This window comes from Sminthopsis crassicaudata, chromosome 4 (genome assembly GCF_048593235.1).
Source record: "Sminthopsis crassicaudata isolate SCR6 chromosome 4, ASM4859323v1, whole genome shotgun sequence".
Classification (NCBI taxonomy): Eukaryota; Metazoa; Chordata; class Mammalia; order Dasyuromorphia; family Dasyuridae; genus Sminthopsis; species Sminthopsis crassicaudata.
In genome coordinates, this window is record NC_133620.1 from 320,188,349 (window position 1) to 320,205,848 (window position 17,500).

The window sequence follows — 17,500 nt, forward strand, 5'->3', positions numbered from 1 at the left end:
AACCTTCGACCCCTTGGTCAGCAGCTCGCAGACCCCCAAATCTGGGTCCTCTCCCCATGATGGAGCTCGCGCCCCGCCCCCCCCCCACGAAGTGGGTCCTTGCACCTACTAAAAAGGGGACGGTGACTTTCCCCACTGACCTTTGTACCCCCTTCCCTGGGTCCTTACCAAGCCCGGGGTTTCTGGGAGGGAGGGCAGGTTCTAGTCTCTGCCCGTGTGACCTTGGGCCACTCACTCTCTCCCGTCGGTTAAGGGGTGGGGGAGATGGAAAGGTGCATCCTTCACTCCTCTTACTAACCTCGTTCGGCAGGTGCTGTTTTGCTTACTGCAGCCCAAAGCTGCCTTAATTTCAGTAGGGTGTAAGGCACTGATTGGAACTTTCAGTGCTTTGGTTTTTTTGGGGGGGTTTCCTCCTGAGTAACATGAGGGGCTTGAAATATCAGGTTTTTAACCCGATGTGTAAGATTTCAGAAATTTTCTGTTTCTTGATGGGAACATTTTTTTCTCAGTTTTATTCCAATAATTGGTTTCCTTTGTAACCAAATATATTTCAACAAGCTATCACTTTTATTTTACATTTGTATAGCTCTTTAAGATTTTCAAAGAACTTTACAAGTATTAACTTCATTTTTACAGTTAAGGAAACTTAGGTGAACAGATTTAAGTGACTTCCCAGGGTCACACAGCTAGGTAATATCTGAGGCAGGATTTGAACATGACACCTGGGCCACCGCTCCCTTGCATATCATATAAACATTGGGGGGTGGGGGAGAGGGAGGAGGAGGAGGGAACCTGTGGGTTTCACCAGATTGCAAAAGGGTCCATAATACAAAAGCTGTTTGTTGGACCGGGTGTTTATAGTCCCTCTAACTTTTAAGGCATGTTTATAACACCATTGTTGGCTTCCAGCTCTACGATTTCCCCTTGCTCACTTGCTGGGCTGTGACTGTCTCTTATTTGAATGGATTACATGTAGGCTGCCATTATTGGGTGTTTGTGCCCTGAGGCTCATGAGAACCAGCTGTCATCGAAGAAGAAGTGACACTCTGGCTGGAGCCACTCTGGACAATGCTCCCAAGCAGTACCCTCCTAAGATTCAGCAGTTAGTACAGGACATCGCTGGCCTTACTCTACTGGAAATCTCTGATCTCAACGAGTTACTGAAGGTAATAATAAGAGTTATAATTTATACAGTGCTTTAAGGTTTGCAAATCATTTTCCTTATTTCATCTTACTACAACTAAGTGAGGTAGGTTGTCCTCATTTTATACATGAGGAAACTGAGGCAGAAAAGTTATGTGACTTTCTCAGAGTTGCATAGCTAGTGAGAATCTGAAGACAAACCCTAAGTTGGTTATCTTCCTTACTGCAAGTCCAGTAATCTTAGCCACCTAGCTCTATTAGCCTAGACAGTGGAGAGTCATAGATTTGTTGAGTTGAATATTAAATCAGTGTCTTTTTCTAGACATGAGTGGGAGAATGTCAGGTTTTGATTAAGTTTCTTCTATCAATACTTAGCTTAGACTATGAAATGCTAATTGTTTGATTTTACTCCTTATATTCCTACAGAAAACATTGAAGATTCAGGATGTGGTGCCAATGGGTAGCATGGTACCAAGTGCTGCCACTGCAAAGGTAGCTCCTGAGGTAAGTTCTGGAACTGTTAAAAAGGTAAATTCTCATTCTCTCTTTTTTTTTCTTCCAACTTTTCTCCAACTCTTGAAATATTCTTATGACATTGTATCATTTTACCCATCATTTTGCATTTCCCCTCCCATTTTGTCCTGTGGTTTAGCAGCACTATGAAACAATTTGATATAGATTATACATTTGCAGTTATGTAGAATGTAGTTCCATGTTAGTCATGTTATGAAAGAAAACACAGAACACTCCCCCTAAAACAAACAAAACACTAATATCAAACCCCAAGAAAAAGCTTTTTTAAAAAAGTATGTTTTGATCTGCATTCAGACTTCATCAGTTCTTTCACAATCAGTTCATTCAGTTCAGTGCCAGAAGGATGGAATGTTTTGTCATAAGCCCTTGGGTCATTGTATTGCTAAAAGCACTTTAAGGCATTCACAATTGATCATTGCACAGTATTGCTTTATTGTATATATTGTTTTCCTGGTTCTGCACACTCTGCATCAGTTCATATAAATTTTCTCAGGTTTTTCTGAAAGCATTCTACTTGTCACTTCTTATAGTACAATAGTATTCCATCATAATCATGTACCACAATTACTTTAGCCACTCCCCAAACCCCTCAGTTTCCAATTCTTTGCCACTCTAAAAAGAGTTTCTATAAATATTATACAAGTCCTTTTTTCTTTGATCTTTTTGGGATTAAGCCTAATGGTGGTGTTGCTGGGCTAAAGGTTATACTGTTTTATAGCCCTTTGCCCATAGTTCCAAATTGTTGGTTATTGCTGGATTAAAGGATATGCACTTTTTTTTCTTGAGAGTTTGTTTATGGGGGAGAGATCTATGGGGTATTTTTGCAGCATGACTTTTATGGAAATATTTTGTATAACTTCATGTGCCTTCTCAATGGGGAGGAAGAGTCTGGGACTCAAAAGCTTTAAAAATAAATGTAAAAATGTTACTTTACGTGTAGCTGGGGGAAAATGTTAAAATATATATATATATATTTTTTAAAGATAAGAATTCTGAATAAATTACTGTGCAGTTTTCTAGCACTGTGGGCTAGAATTGCTTTCCAGAATTATTGGATTATTTCACAATTCCACAAACAGTGCTTTTTGGATCTTGTCATCTAGTTTATTAGCTATTCCTTTCTCCAGTCCTCTAATACCTCTTTTGGTTGAAGAAACTAGGTATGCTTAGATTGGAGAATAGAAGACTCAAAAGAAACATTTTGTGCAAAGGGAATTAGACTTGTTCTATTGGGTTCCAAAGGACAGAACCAGAAGTGGCAGGTTGATGTTACGAAGAGGCCAGTTTAGGTTTGATGTGAAAAGAACATCCTAACAAACAGTGTACCTCAAGAGTAGAATAGGCTCCTTTGAGTGTGTCCCTGTTTTAGAGAAAGCTCAGATAGAAGCTGGATACAGTGGGAGTCAGGAAGACCCAAGATCACATCCAGCCTCAGTCACTTAATAATTGTGTGTGATTCTGGACAAGTCACTTTAACTGCTCTTGCCTCATTTTCCTCATCTTTAAAATGAGGATAATAATAGTACCTATTTCACAGAGTTATTATGAAGATCAAATGAAATAAAATTTTTAAAGTGCTTGACACATACTAAGTAATATATAAATGTTACTATCTACTGTATAGGTAGTGGTACCATTAGTGTTATCATTTAGACTAGATGGCTGCCATGGTGCCTTCTATCTCTCTGATTGTGTGACCACATCTTCTCTAAACTGTGTAAACATATGCATATACATAAATATTCCCCCTCCTCTCACACACATATATAGCTACATCTTCCCTAGAACTTAGCACACACAGTACTGTAGTTACGGTAGCAAACTTTTAGTGCTTTCTATATTGATTCAAAATTGAATTGAGCAAAATGAGAAGAGATGTTGGAATTCTGAATCTATCTAAATCGGGGTTTTTTTTTTTTTTGTTTTTTTTTTTAAATTCATTTGTCAAGCTCCTGCCTTGTATTAGAACAACACAAGGTAATGAGATTACAAAGATAAATAATTTGATAATTTTTGTAAAAGAAGCAGGGTGATGTTGGATTTGGAGTTAGGGCTGATTTCATATTCTAGCTTTGTTTTTCACTGGCTGTGTGATTTTGGAGGCAGCAGCTCCTGGATTGTTTCTCCACCTATAAAAGAGTGAGTTGGACTAGATCAGTGTGTGTGAGACTGAAATAGAAATTAGGGATGACTGATCTATATATCAGAATCCCTGCAGGTTGCTTATTGACTTAGTTTTTAAACATAATGTGATCTATGTATCTCATATTTTTATTTTCTAATTACATTTTAATATGGTTTTGGCCACATTCCAGAGAAATGGTGTGGGCTATATGAAGTGAATAAGCTGTGTGAAGTGAATAACTTCTAAAATTCTTTCAACTTTAAACCTATGGTTCTTCTGGGGAGAGAATATTGCATATTTATATAACACTAAAGTTTGCAGGGCATTCATTTATATTTTATGAGCTATACAACAATTGCCATTCCTCTTTCATATGAAGAAAATGCAACCCAAATAAGTCAAAGTATTTTCATGTGGTAACATAGTTGTTACTATATATCAGAGAAAGGATTTGAACCCAAGTCCTTGGCTTCATAAAGTCTAGGCTTCCTGTCTATTAATTCATCTCACTCCTCTCTTCTAAAATTTTATTCATATTGTCAGTTTAACAGACATGAACATTTCAGTAAGCTAAGAACAGAAAAGGGGATTATATGTGCTGCATTGCTTTTCTTTTTTCCAATTGTATCTCTTGTATCACTCCCTCCAGTAGAGGTCCTGCCTTATTACCATTAAATAGTCAAACAAAACAGCATATTGGCTATGCCTAAAAATGTCTCAGTACGTATCTTTAATCACCTTCCCACCAAGCAGTGAAAATTCATGATTAGTAATTACATTGATCCTAGCTCTGAAGTTGTCATCTTTATTTTTTTTGTAGTGTCCCTCATGTTTTTCTCTCAGTTCCATGCAACACTTTTTAAAAGATTCGTTTTTTAAAATTTTTTTATTTTTCAAATTTCAAATTCTCTTCCTCCTTTCTCCTTCCTTGAGAAAGTAAGCAAAAGAACCCTCTCCCCCCCCCCAAAAAAAAAATAGTACAAAACATATGCTGAGATTTGCATTTAGATTCTTACCTATTCTTCTGGACGTGAGTAGCATTTTTCATCATTGGTCCTTTGGAAATGTCTTGGATCATCGAATTGCTGAAATTAACTAAGATTTTCTTGATCATCATACAATATTGCTCTCTCTCTGTATGGTGTTCTTTTGGCTCTCACTGCATCATTTCATATAAGTCTTCCAAAGTTTTTCTGAAAGGATCTTTCTTGTTATTTTTAATAGCACAGTAGTATTCTATCACAATCATATATTACAACTTATTCAGCTATTTCCTAGTTGATAGACATTTCCTCAATTTCTGTTAACTAAAAAAAGTTTCCATAAATATCACTGTACATTTAGTATCTTTTTTCCTTTGATCTCTGGGATTTAGACCTAATGGTATTGCTGGGTTAAAAGGTATTTTTCCCTTATCTATGGATCCATTTTCCATGCTCTCCTAATTTTCTTATGATATCACCCTTTATGTCTAAATCATGTATCCATTTTGAACCTTACACAGTGTGGTGTTGGTCTATAATTAGTTTCTGCCAAACAGCTTTCTAGTTTTCCCAGCAATTTTTGTCAGATTGTGAGTTGGGTTTATCAAATACTATATTACTGTGGTCATTTATTAATGTATTGTGTACCTAATCTAGTCTACTCATTCACCACTTGGTTTCTTAGCCAGTACCAAATTGTTTTGATGATTATTACTTTGAGCTCTGAAGTCTTTCAAAATTATTTTTGCAGAATTATTGTGTTCAGTATGTAAATTGTTCTTGGTTCTGCTTGCTTTGGAAAAGTTAATACAAGATTTCCCCAGTTTCTCTGAATCTGTCATGTTTTTAATTTTCTTGCATTAATAGTCCATTTTGTATGTATATATCATGTACAAAAATATTTTAATAGTATATTTCTAATTTTTTATTAAAACAAAAAATGCTACTAAACTATTTTTGTACATATAGGGCCTTTTTTTCTTGATCTCTTTGGGGGCTATATTTAGTGATATTGGCAGGTCAAAGAACATACACAGTTTAGTGACTTTTGGGGAATATTTCCAATTTTTTTTTTTTTTTTTGAATGATTGGACCAATTTACAGCTCCATCAACAATACCTTAGTGTGCCTGTCCTTTCACAGCCCTTTCAACAATTGAATTTTCATCTTTTGTCATTTTTGCCAATCCAGTGGGTATGAAGTATAATCTCAGAAATTTCCTTTTTTAAAAAAAATTGATTTAGTATTTTTTTCATATGATTGTTGATAGCTTGCATTTTTTACTTTGCAAAACTGCTTGTTAAAATATTTTGACCATTTAGCTATTGAAGAATGGCACTTCTTTCTATATATCAGGGGTTCTCAAACTACAGCCCAAGGGCCAGATGCAGCAGGCTGAGGATGTTTATGTGGCCTGCTGGCTTATGGCAAATGGGCTGAGGGGCTGAGACAGTGTGAGTTTTTGTTTTTAAGATAGTCCAGCCCTCCCATAGTCTGAGGAATAGTGAACTGGCCTCCTATTTAAAAAGTTTGAGGACCACTGGTATATTTATTTATTTGTATTAGTTCTCTAATGTCTTAGAGATAGATCAGAGAAACTTGCTGCAGATTTTTTCTCCCATTAACTTTCCATTCTAATTTTAACTATTAATTTTACTTGTGTCATATCTTAAATGAGTTTTGATGCCTTTTCAGGAGGAAAGTGACAATCTACCTTATACTTGCCAGAATTGCAAATTTTTTCATTTACAATCCTCTATTTGTCTAGTTAAGAATTGTTCTCCATCCATTTTGAAAGATTTTGAAAGTTTTTTTTAATCTTCTAGTTTATTTTTGTGCCCTTTTTTATATGTTGGTCATGTATCTTATTGGAGTTTATTGTGGTATGATGTGAGATTGATCTTATTTCTGCTGTGCTTTTTCTGGTTTTCCTAGTAGTTTTTGTCGAATGGGAAATTCTTAGCCCAATAATTGTTCTTTTTAGATTTAGCAAACCCTATGTTTAGTTTTAATCACTTCTAAGTCTTAGACTACTTTTCCACTGATTAATATTTATATTTTCATAATTTATATAAATAGTTTTGATGATTACTTTTTTATATTACATTTTAAGATCTAATCCTGGAAGGCTGCCTTCCCACACTTTTTTTTTTCATTATTTCCCATGAGATTTTTGATAATTTTTTTTTGTTGTTGTTCTTATTCTATTTATGTAACTCTTAGTTTCTTCATAGGTTTGTAAATTTACTTAATTTGTTTATTATATTGTCACAACAATCATGAGAATGTTTTTGTAGTTGTCTTCATATAAGGGCAAGGTGTGTCTTGGTTGATGAATGCCAGGTATTTTATACTTTTTGTAATTATTATTTTTTTTTTTTTTCCTGAGGCTGGTCACTTAACCCAAGTGACTTGCCCAGGGTCACACAGCTAGGAAGTGTTAAGTGTCTGAGACCAGATTTGAACTCAGGTCCTCCTGAATTCAGGGCTGGTGCTCCATTCACTGCACCACCTAGCTGCCCCCTTTTTGTAATTATTTTGAATGGGACTTCTCTTTTTCTTGTTCCTGTGGGTTTTTTTTTTTTTTCCTGAGGCAATTAGAGTTAAGTCACTTGCCCAAGGTCACACAGTTAGGAAGTGTTTAAGTGCCTGAGATCAGATTTGAACTCAGTTCCTCCTGACTTCAGGGCTGGTGCTCTATCCATTGTGCCACCTAGCTGCCCCAATTGTTTTATATCTTACTACTCTACTGGAGTTGTTTCATTTACTTTTCTTTGAATTTGTAATTTGTTTTTCTTTCCTATGCTATTCCTTTTTTTTTTTTTTTTTTTTTTTAAATTTAAAGTCTCTTGTTGCAAAGGCTAGCATTTCTAAAACTATTTCAAATAGTAGTGGTAACAAGGGGTATCCTTGCTTTACAATGGATCTTGCTGACAAGTGAAATAGTTGAATCTTCTCTGAGTTTTGTATACCTCTAATGCCAAATTAAGGTTCTGGTGCTTAAATTAAAATGTTATAATAATTGGTAGTTATAAAATCATTTTTATGTACATTATCTCATTTGATCTTGAGGTCCCTTAGCTAACTTTCCTTTAGAAAGTAGGCAGGGGGATCAGGCTTTCACCTTTCCTTTTCCTCTTCTCATTCTAGGCAGCAGAAGAGGAAGAGATACCCAAGCAGAAGGAACGAACACATTTCACTGTTAAGCTTACGGAAGCCAAGCCTGTGGATAAAGTGAAATTAATCAAGGAAATAAAGAATTACATTCAAGGCATAAACCTTGTCCAGGTATGAAGAATTCTTATTCAAGGACATTATAGGCCTCTGATTAATGGTTTCAAAGTTAAGAGACTATTCTCTGCACCTTCACAAATTTTCCCTTGGAGTTCTTGTGCCATGATCATAATGATGCAGTTGCTCCAAACTTGATCCTCTAGCCAAGGACCAGGCTTATTATAAAGACTCCCAGGACTTTTTTGTTTGTAATTCTCCACTTCTCTTCATTTCAGGCAAAGAAGCTGGTAGAGTCTTTACCCCAGGAAATCAAAGCCAATGTTGCCAAATCAGAAGCAGAGAAGATTAAAGCTGCCTTGGAAGCAGCTGGTGGCACTGTGATTTTGGAGTAGGAGTTTGGTGCTCTGAAGGACTTGTGCAAAGTGAGACTTACTCCAGTCCCTGTGACCACTTGGGCAGTAGCCCCATGTGTATAACTGCTGCCTGCAAACCTGAACAGATGCGCTTAACCATTGTGGGTAGTTTTGAGTGAGAACTTTCTCAGCTTTTCAGGGAACTCTGTTCTGGGAGGGAAGGAGGAGCCCATCTGTCCCAGGCCTTTTTAACAGGCTACTATGAAGAAGGACTCTGTGAAACATAAGAGTGGGGAGCAAGTTTGTTCAAACAGTAGCCTATGAAGAAAATATATTATTATTCAGAATTCCAGTGTGTTTAGAATTGTGTGCTGAAGACCAGTGACAGGCATTCAAGAATTGACACAGCAATATCCTAAACTACCAAAGTTAGATGTTGGGGATAACCTGGGACTGTGGGGTGGTCTGGGTCCTAAATCTACCTGCCTGTTATACACTGTTTTTCTCACGTCCCTAAGAAAAAGTACTGACTTCTCATTTTCACCATCTCATTGTGGTGTCTATAGTACACTGACTTTATGATGGTACTGTTGGTTTAAAGAAACAAAAACTCAGACACCATTGCCTCAGCAAGCTAATATTCTGATTGGGGGGACGGTACATATACATAGATGTTTAACGGTATAAGGTATCATAGGAGATGGGACAAACAAGTAGCATAGAAATTAATGAAAGATTGCTCATCTAGAATATAGAAAAGGCTGTCTGGGAAAGACCTTAAAGGAAAGTTTGGGTTAATGGAAATGGAAGAAGAAGATATTTAAAGCAGGAAGAATAATGGGAGCAAAATAGGAGCAAAAGTGTTCTGGATGTATTTAGGGAAAAATAAGTAAATTTGATTGGACAGGAAGCTATGTAGAGCATATGGGAAAAGGCTTAAAAGGCCTTGAATCCCAAGTTAAGGAATTTGGGTGTTTAATTCACCCACAAATGTCAAAACCCAAGGGAATGGGAGTAGCTGGAAAGATGAGCCAGTTTTATAACTAACTTAGCTGAGCTCAGCTTTAGGGATGATCCTTATATGGCTTCTCTAAACTTGGTATTAGAACCAGTAATAGTGCATGCTAATTATCCAGGATAGGCCACTGCTTGCCCAGCTTAGAAAGAGTAGTATGTATCTCACAAGGCAGTCTTGGAGGGGGGGGGGGGGGAGTGGATAGAGCACTAGTTCTGTTGTCAGGAGGCCTTAGTTAAAATTTGGCCTCAGACATTTGATACTACCTATGTAACCCCAATTGCCTCATTAACTCACCCCAAAAAAAAAAAAAAAAAAGCCAAACACACAAGCCTAGGAGGTTCAGCAGACAAGTGCTGTGGAAGTTAGGGGGCATTTGACAACCTCGTGTGTGTAAGGAAGTCTTTAGAAGACAGAAAAGGTGATCTAAAACTTCCTAATCTCAGGGGCCTTCCTCAGATTTTTCCCTTGGTTTTGTCTATGTAATTACTGAAGAGTTAATGATTTGCCTAGATGGTTTTGGGGCATCTGATCCTTCCCTGAATCTTCCTGTTTGTTCTCTGGGGTGTGATGGTCTCCTTGCAAGGTGATTGCTCAGAGCAGGGATGAAGCTAACCATTTTCTGGCATCTATTTCCTGTGCCATTTATCCCCAGGAACAGAGATAGAATCATAAAAATCAATATTGGAAGGCTTATGTCCAAATCTCAAGCCATTCTATGTTCTGATCCTACCTGGCTATAACTATACTTCCTCCTTTTCTAAACTCAAGTCTCTGGTAATGCAGTTACATGAGATATTTTTGACATTTTTACTTTTAGCCCTAGCCTTTAAATGAATATAAAAAATAGTCTCGGTTTTAAGACTATTCTAATTTGAGCAAGAATTCCCTCTACCATATACCCAAGAAATAGCTCTTGTTTAAAGATTGGAGAGGAAACCTGCTAACTTTCCAAAGAAACTCATTTTACCATTGGTTAACTTAATAGTTGAGATTTTTCCTTATATCAAATCTAAATCTTTCTTTACAACTTTAAAACTACTACTTTTGGTTCTCCCCCTCAAGCCAAGGGGGAGCCAGTAAGGCTTATTCCTCTTTCAAGTAACATACCTTCAAATATTTGAACACTAGCTCTTTTGTTGCACCTCACTAACTCACTGAACCCCTTGTATCACATTTTCTATTAGGCTAAGCATCCCTAGTTTCTGCAGCTGATCTTCATATGCCATGATTCTGAACAGTATTTTGGTTCTCTTCCAGACTGCCTAAAGCAGAGATGGGGAACGTCTGACCCTTGGGCCTTATAAGGCTTGCAAAATCATTTGGTTCTGTCTTGCCAAGGCAATTGTAGGCAAAGATGAGCTGAAAAGCCAGGCACAACAACCTCCCGCTGCTTTGAGTTTTAAGTTGATAATTTTGTATGGCCTGTGAATGATGTTATAAATATCCAAAAACTCCTTGGCAGAAAAAAGGTTCCCCACCCCTGGTCTAAAGCATGTTAATGATCTTTCTAAAATATGCCCACCACTCAATATAATACTGCACAAGTAATCTAAATGGGAGGACGGGATCCTATATCCACTGACAAACATGGCTCCCTTCATATATTGTAAGCTAACATTAGCTTTTTTGGGCTATAATAACATATTTAAGGAGTTTGTTTTTATTCAAACACTCATCTTTTCCATCACACATCTTCCATTTTATCTTGTGAAGTTTGTCTTTTTTTAAAGTATAAGAATTTGTTCCTATTAAAATTCATCTTAGTAGATTTGGCTCACATTCTATCCTTTAAAGATCTGGGATCCTGACTCTTATTACCTAGTTATATATCATCTTCAAATTTGATAAATTTAGCATATGTGCTTTTAGTATAGGACCAAGCATAAGTTTTTTTTTTTTTTTAAATTAAAGCTTTTTATTTTCAAAACATGCATAGACAATTTTTCAACATTAATCCTTGCAAAACCTTGTGTTCCAATTCCTTCCTCCTTTCCACTAAATGGCACATAATCCAATATATGCTAAACATGGTAAAAAATATATGTTAAATCCAACATATGTGTACATATTTACACAATTATCTTGCTGCATAAGAAAAGTCAAACAGGAAAAAAAAGAGAGAAAAAATAAAATGCAAGCAAATAACAACGAAGAGTGAAAATGCAAACCGCACTCAATTCCCACAGTGTTCTCTCTGGGTGTAAATGGTTCTCTTTACAAGATCTTTGGAACTGATCTGAATCATCTGATTGTTGGAAAGAATCACATCCATCAGAATTGATCATGTAATCTTGCTATTGCCGTGTACAATGATCTCCTGGCTCTACTCACTTCACTCAGCATTAGTTCATGTAAGTCTTCCCAGGACTTCCTAAAATCATCTTACTGTGCTGATGGTTTCATATAGAACAATAATATTCCATAACATTCACATACCATAACTTTTTAGCCATTCTCCAACTGATGGGCATGCACTAAGTTTCCAGTTCCTTGCCACTAAAAAAAGGGCTGCCACGAATATTTTTGCACACGTGGGTCCCTTTCCCTCCTTTAAGATCAAGCATAGGTTTTTTAGACAATTAGCTAGAGACCTTCTAAGTTGACATCTAACTATTAATGGCTATTTTTTGGGGGTCTAATTATTCAATTTCTTAATCCACTTTTTATCACACATCACAAGGATTGTGTAGTTAATTTTTCAAAAGCTTCCTTTGCTCTGTTAAGTTTGTTAACTTTATTTGGGGGAAGGAGAGAGAGGGAAGCAAACAAGGCTGGTTTGGCACAACCTGTTTTGGATGATGCCATGCTGAAACCTTGAGATCATTTTTTTAATCAAGACATGTGTCTCTTAGCACACCTATTGTTTGACTATCTCTAAGCTCATTTTGGGTAACAACTCTATTCACTATTTTCATTGTAGTTTTTGAGTCTAAAATCCATATCCAGTCTCTGTAGTTATCTCTGGATGCAGATGGCGTTGTTTTTTTTTTTATCAGTTCAGTTCTTAGAAAGTTCTTTCTCATGGAGCTGAAATCTGTCTCCTTTCAATTTCAACTCATTGGTCCATTAAAAGACATACAGAATTAATCTATTCCCTTTTCTTCACTACATCTTTGAAATAAACTCACATTTCCTTCCCCAAACTAAGTATACTTTTTTTTTTCCTATGTCATTTCTTTTCAAAATGTATTCAGCATTGAAAAGAAACATGGCAGAAGTGCTCTGATCAGTCAGTACAGGACAACTATCACCTTTTTTATTTTGGACAACATACAACATACATTAAAGCAGCCTAAAGATTGCATTAAATATGACGGCTCTAGCTCTCAGCTGACTCTTAAATAATTTAAATATAATCAAATTTGACATGGCATTTCTTTTAAATTATATCACTTAGATATTTTCTGTTAAATTTGATAGTTGCAGCCTTTCTCTGACCTGCTGGAATCTATTTTGAATCAAAATCTTGGCTTCCAGTCTTATTAACTAGCTTCAACAGTATAATGTGCAAATGTGAGAAAGCATTCTTATGTCAAGAAGCTTGATATAGTAGAAAGATATGGAATTTACAGGGAAAAGAGACTTGGCTTCATAGACTAATTCAGGCAAGATGTGCAATAATGGTCAAAATCAATGAAGTCTAAACAACTATCCTCATCTACAAAAAACGATTAACGTTAGTATTTTCTATCTTACTTGCATAATGATTGTGAGCTTTCTTGGATATTTAAATTTTATAATTTTTTTTGACAGTATATATGCATGAGTAATTTTTTTTTATAACATTATCCCTTGTATTCATTTTTCCAAATTATCCCCTCCCTCCCCTAGATGACAGGCAATCCCATATATTTTACATGTGTTACAATATAACCTAGATACAATATATGTGTGTAAATACCACTTTCTTGTTGCACATTAAGCATTAGATTCTGAAGGTATAAGTAACCTGGGTAGATAGACAGTAGTGCTAACAATTTACATTCACTTCCCAGTGTTCCATCTCTGGGTGTAGTTATTTCTGTCCATCATTGATCAACTGGAAGTGAGTTGGATCTTCTTTATGTTGAAGATATCCACTTCCATCAGAATACATCTTCATACAACATTGAAGTGTACAGCGATCTTCTGGTTCTGCTCATTTCACTCAGCATCAGTTGATATGTCTCTCCAAGCCTCTCTGTATTCCTCCTGCTGGTCATTTCTTACAGAGCAATAATATTTGGTTATTTAAATTGTGTTGAATAGGACAAGACTAAGGATAGATACCTGAAACATTCTTATCTGAAATAGCTAATCAAAATGTAAAATGCCTACTTCTTTTTCTGACTTTAGTATAGGGTTTTTTTGGGGGAGGATAGGTTATTCTGAGCTTCAGTTTTATTGACATTATTACAATTCCAGGCTTTATCTGTTTTTAGTAATAGTGACTTTTCCCCCCATCTTTGGTATATTCTTAAAAAGCTTAAACTTTAACTTAAAGCTTAGTTTATCAGAGAGTACTGACAGCTATCTTCTTTGATTTCTTTAGATCCTTCCTCAGCTACTCTGCCTCAGTTGTGATTTATTATTGGAACTGGCTTTTTTTTTAAGAGTTGTCCGTCATCTATTTTGAGAATCTCTGACTATAGGATCATACCTGTCTTTGCTCTCTGAACTTTATTACTTATATTCTTAGTATTAGAAATGTGTATATGTACACATCAATACAAAGAATATGAATATGTAGAGGGTGTGTATGTCCATATGTGTGTATATATATATATATATATATATATATGTATTCTGTATTATATAGAATGTGTTTATATATGTGTACATATACATATGCCATAAGAATTGTTTCTAGCTTGCTTTCCTGTTTTTTTCTCCTAAACTCCTTTGGTTGTTGTTTATGTGCCATACACATTTGTTCACTGTTGTCATCTCGTTTAATGATTTTTCTCAGGCTTTTTTTTTCTTCCCACCTTTTTCAAAATTTTTAGTTTTTAGTTTTATAACTCTTGTCAGGATCCTATCATTGTTATAGCCTAAAGCATGGTTCAGATGAACAAATCTTCATTATCAACCTTGACTAGGTAGTCTATTCTTCATACCTTATATATTATCCTTCATCCCCTAAAATCTTCAACTGATGACTTCACTGTGAAACCCTAGAGATTAGTAGTGGGAAGAGCTCTGCTTCCTCAGAAATTGCCCACCAGGGGCATGCTCAGCGATGTTGGGCAGCTGGATTAGCCAAATAAAAAGCTGATTTTTGTACACACATTTCCCTTCCTCACTATCTTTGTCACTGTAAGTCTGTGGAGCTTTAATTCAGTGATTGAATAATCTACTGATGGAACAAAGTCGAACTAGCTCACTTCTCCTGGGTCTTCAATTTTCTCATATCTAGTACAAGGGCTAGATGATTTCTTATGATTTCTACCAGATGTGATACGGCATAGTTTTATGACTGACATGGTTGATAGAAAGTAAGCAATAAAGTTGCAGTCTATATGATCCCTTAATCACATAACCATTCAGTTCTCTAAGCACTTGCAAAGCAGGCACCAAAGATTCCTCACCTGGAAGTGTCATATCCAATCAGTCTTTATCCTCATCTTCCATGATCCTTATAGTATAGGTCTAGAATTTAAAGGATCCTAGAAAAGATTACCTAGTTACCTCATTGCAAAATATACTTTTAATAATTATCTAGCCCATTCACTTTATTTTGCAAATGAGGGAATTAAGAGTTTAGTGATTTGGCTAACATCACTAAACCAGTTCACTACTACTACTATTACTACTATTACCACCACCATCACCATCACACTTCCAAAACTCCCTCATTTTATAGAGAAGTAATATGACTTGCCCAGTGATTGCAGTATCTTATTTTTTTGCTCAGAAATTATTTGCCTAATTCACTTTATAAACTAATGAAGAAGAGGATTTTCTGCCTTAAGAATAAGCACTATCATTAAGATGGCTTCAACCTTATTTGGCTCAATCATATATTCAGAAAATCTAAACTATTCAAGTCTGAACTGAAGCCCAAAGTGGTTTTTGAGAATTTAAAATTTTATGTAAGTCTAATTCTTCTTTGAGGATAGAAGGTCTTTAATTCCTTTATTTTTAATTTTATTTAATTCTTTATTTAGTGAGAAGAAACAGATTAGACTAAACAGATTCTGTGATCAGAAATTCCATCCATGTATGGGTGGATAATTACTTCAGCCTTCATTGAACTTTCGTGAATTGCTAGATAATTTTACTACTAATCTCTATCTCTTGCCTATGGATTTCCTGGTATATCTTGGTAATCCTTTAAATTCAGCTTGACATTTTCAATATCCAGAATATTTGAGGTCCTGTAAAATAAGGGGCCATAGAATCTAGAATAATTTAATGCTTTTAATTTAGTAATGTCAGAAATAATAATATGCGCAAGACTGAAATGTAAATTAAGGCAAAGCTCAGTGTGTTAACAGTGCACATGGCAAGTAGAGGTGGATGGGGAGGTAGTCTTCGTTGGCTAGCTGAGACATAGGTAAAACATATGTACTATTAAAGGTAAGGTGAAGTCTTACTGGGAATTGGAAGGGAAGAAAGGAAAAATTTCAGTGAAAGATCAAGTATTGCCCCATTGAGGTCTTCTAAGATGGAATAATAAAGAATAGCTACCATAAATATATTTCAAGAATGATTTTATTGGTTGGTTCATTACTTCCTCTTAAGCAAACTTTGACTCCACATCATAAGAGTATCAAGAATTGAAGAAAATTACCTGTAATCTGTTGATATCTGGTGATGAGCCTTTCCACATGTAAATTGGTCTTCACAGAACAGAAACATCACTGACCTGTATTTGAAGCCTTCTTCTAGTGGACCTGCTCTGGCAGGTACTCTTTAAGAAGATACCACTTTACTGAACACAGTGGGGTAATAGAAAAGAAAGAATAGGCTTAGCACTGGAAAGAAACTTAGGCATCATCTATTTTCAGCCTTATTTTAAAAAAAAATATTTAATACTTTATTTTCTTCAACTACATGTAAAACAATTTTTTACATTTGTTTTTAAAACTTTTGACTTTCTGTTTCTCTCTTTTCCTCCCTACCCCACTCCCCATATGTCTCAAGTTCTCATTCTACAGCTGAGGAAACAAGTCCTTCATGTAGTTAATTAACTACAGAAATTAGGACTGTACTAGAATCTGGAACTGTAGGACTTGATAATTTAACAAAGCGCTTTCCTCCTAACCTTAGGAACAAGGATTTGTAAAAGAGGAAACAGTAAGGTGGTGAAACCCATGTTCATATCAAATATTTATTAAGTCCCTGCTATGTGCCAAGTAAGCACTGTGCTTGCCAATGGGGATATAAATATAAAGAATGAAATCATTTCTATTTTCTACAAACAAGTTGTGAGAAATGATAGCCCTTCAAGGTCTAGAACTACATTATTAGTTTAAATTCTGTTGTTTTTTTTTTTGTTTGTTTGTTTGTTTTTTTGCACTACCCCATACATTTCTGTTCTATGTTGTTACTTTCCTGGTTGTGGAAGAGGTACTGAAAAGAGGTCAAATCAGGTTAGACATTTAAAGCTTTGGAACACCTTAGAGGTCACCCTTCTAGCCACTTCCATTTCATTTAACGAAACAGGTACAGAGAATTATGTAATGTCTAAGTTAGACAGTAAGACAGCTCTGAATGAAATACATTGATTGAATCTCCTTAACAGTACTCATCACGTTACAACTAACTTAGCCCAAACCACACAATTAGCAAGAGACTTTGGTGAACTCTGAGTTCCAAATTTGCTCTCGATGTGTAAGGCAGTAAGCAGGCCCATTTCTAGCTAGCACCTTTTCCGGAAGGGAGCGGACTACAGGTGATAGACAAAGTTCCCAAACGAGATAAGGGTAGGGCGGGCGGCATCCGGGAAGAAGGGTGACGTGTGGTTCTTGGCTGTGGGCCATCTCGAGTTCCAACACTGTGGTCAAGTCAGGGAACACTTATGGGGCGCCTACTATATGCCGAGCCCTATGCGTGGATAAGGAAGGTAGACAGCCCTGAGCTTCCAGGGGCTCACAGTCCCGCTCGTGGCACTGGTTCGGTCGCGTCC

The 17,500-nt window shown here is 36.1% G+C and overlaps 1 protein-coding gene and 1 long non-coding RNA gene across 2 annotated transcripts in view; one reads left to right on the forward strand and one right to left on the reverse strand.

Annotated features, from left to right (window-relative positions):
* Positions 1-976: 976 nt before the first annotated feature.
* Positions 977-11,154, forward strand: MRPL12 (mitochondrial ribosomal protein L12; the record flags this gene model as incomplete). Its single annotated transcript, XM_074260419.1, is given in 4 exon segments — positions 977-1,166; positions 1,570-1,647; positions 7,936-8,073; positions 8,295-11,154. Coding segments are annotated over 4 exon segments (523 nt in total), but the record flags the coding sequence as incomplete, so codon positions are not given.
* The window catches only part of LOC141538710 (uncharacterized), an 8,380-nt gene continuing 456 nt past the window's right edge, over positions 9,577-17,500 (reverse strand). Inside the window, exons 1-3 of the long non-coding RNA XR_012481107.1 lie at positions 16,163-17,500; positions 14,958-15,035; positions 9,577-13,594 (exon numbers count right to left, since the gene is read on the reverse strand). The exon at positions 16,163-17,500 is cut by the window's right edge and continues 456 nt beyond it. This is a non-coding gene — a long non-coding RNA (uncharacterized LOC141538710). The remainder of the gene's footprint in view (positions 13,595-14,957; positions 15,036-16,162) is intronic.